General features: G+C 27.3%; 1 protein-coding gene across 1 annotated transcript in view; it reads right to left on the bottom strand.

Moving 5' to 3' along the window:
• Positions 1–102: 102 nt before the first annotated feature.
• LOC106789196 (syntaxin-1A) overlaps positions 103–1,629 on the bottom strand; it is a gene marked incomplete in the record, with an annotated part of 47,169 nt that continues 45,642 nt past the window's right edge. Inside the window, 1 exon segment of the mRNA XM_014753200.1 lies at positions 103–225. Within this exon segment, the coding sequence (XP_014608686.1) occupies positions 136–225 (90 nt within the window).

Genomic DNA, 1,629 nt, shown 5'->3' with positions numbered 1-1,629 from the left:
TATTTTAATTTTATTTTTTAACACTACTTCACCCGTAACTTCGACAAACCCTGTCCTTTCCTCTCCTCTCCTCACCTTCCTCCATTTTCTTTCTCATTTCTTTTTTTTTTGTCGTCAAAAACGAACAAAAAAATCTCACTCCCTGACACCTGAAAGAATAGATTGCGTCTTGGTTCGTTCGTCGGCAGGTAATGACGATTCCTGAGGATGTGATTCGTCGGTGGCCTGTATAAAATTGTTAATATAAGTATTCATGATATTTGGCTCATTTTTTGTTTTTTTTTTTTTCTTCTTCTTTTATTTATATTATTCCGATTTAACGAGTTTTACCAAAGTGTACTCGGAGTGTCATCGTGTTTTATTAAATAATAATCAAAATTTCTATTGTATCAAAAATTTGCACATTAAATTTCATACAAAAATTGGCCGAGTTTAATATTAGTGAATCCTAACACGATTCCAGGTACACCAAGTACAACCAGGTTTTTCATTCTCACGTAAAACATCGATGTTTATCTTTTTCTCTTCTCTCTCTCACACTTACTCATTCATTCACTCACTCACTCACTCTCTCTCTCTCTGTCTTTTTCTCTCTAAGAAAGGTGTTTACATAGATACAAATAGAACAATATGTATTAACAAAAATATGTATTTGCTTTACAAAATAATCAAACGCCGTTTGTCGAACTAAAGAGAAACGGCCAAATATTTTAATATAACAATTAATTAGCATTTAACGTGCATTTAACAAAGTTTCACTAAAATTCAAGTTTATGCAACAATTAGGAGAGCAACTTAATAAATCTTAGCGATACTTTTAATAATAATAATAATAATAATAATAATAATAATAATAATAGTAAATAGTAATAATATATAGTAATCGTAATACTAATAATAATAATAATAGTATTAATAATAATGGTAACGGTATTGATATGTATAACTACATGTATAAAGCTTTCTTTACAAACGATAATAAAAAAAGAAAATAATTTATATTACGATATGCGTTAATAAAATGCATTTATCTCAGTATTGAAAATACGAAGGAAGAATGACGATGATAGTCTTCGTTAGAAGTCGGTCAATCATTCATTGTTTATACTTTTTCTTTTTCTTTTTTTTTTTTTTTTTTTTTTATTAATATTTTTTTTTCTCGTTTATACTTTTTTTTTTTTTTTTTTTTTTTTTTTTCTTTTATTAATGCATCGGGCGTAGAATATTGGACGGTATCGATGAATAAATGTGCGTTTAAATCATGCATGATGCAAGTTTGTTTGCTTCTATGTTCGTAGACTAGTGTGCATTGAACACAAATTTTCTCATTTTCTCTCTCTCTCTTTCACACACACACACGCTTTCACTCTCTCTCTTTCATTCTAACAGATACATACGTACGTGTAATATATATACATAAGCGAATACTGAATCGAAGATTAATCTTGGAAAAGCAAAAATAAATAAAAAAAAAAACAAAAACACAAATTAATTGTAAGACTCTAAAAACGAGCATGCTTTTATAATTAATCTGTTAATTAATGTATGTCGAGTATAATCGTCATTAGAAAAATGTTTAATTCACGTATTATTATTATTATTATTATTATTATCATTATTATAATTATT

This window comes from Polistes canadensis, unplaced genomic scaffold (genome assembly GCF_001313835.1).
Source record: "Polistes canadensis isolate GaletaPanama2010 unplaced genomic scaffold, ASM131383v1 scaffold_170, whole genome shotgun sequence".
Taxonomy (NCBI): Eukaryota; Metazoa; Arthropoda; class Insecta; order Hymenoptera; family Vespidae; genus Polistes; species Polistes canadensis.
The sequence above is the reverse complement of the archived record's forward strand: the minus strand, read 5'-3'. Positions and strand labels throughout refer to the sequence as shown.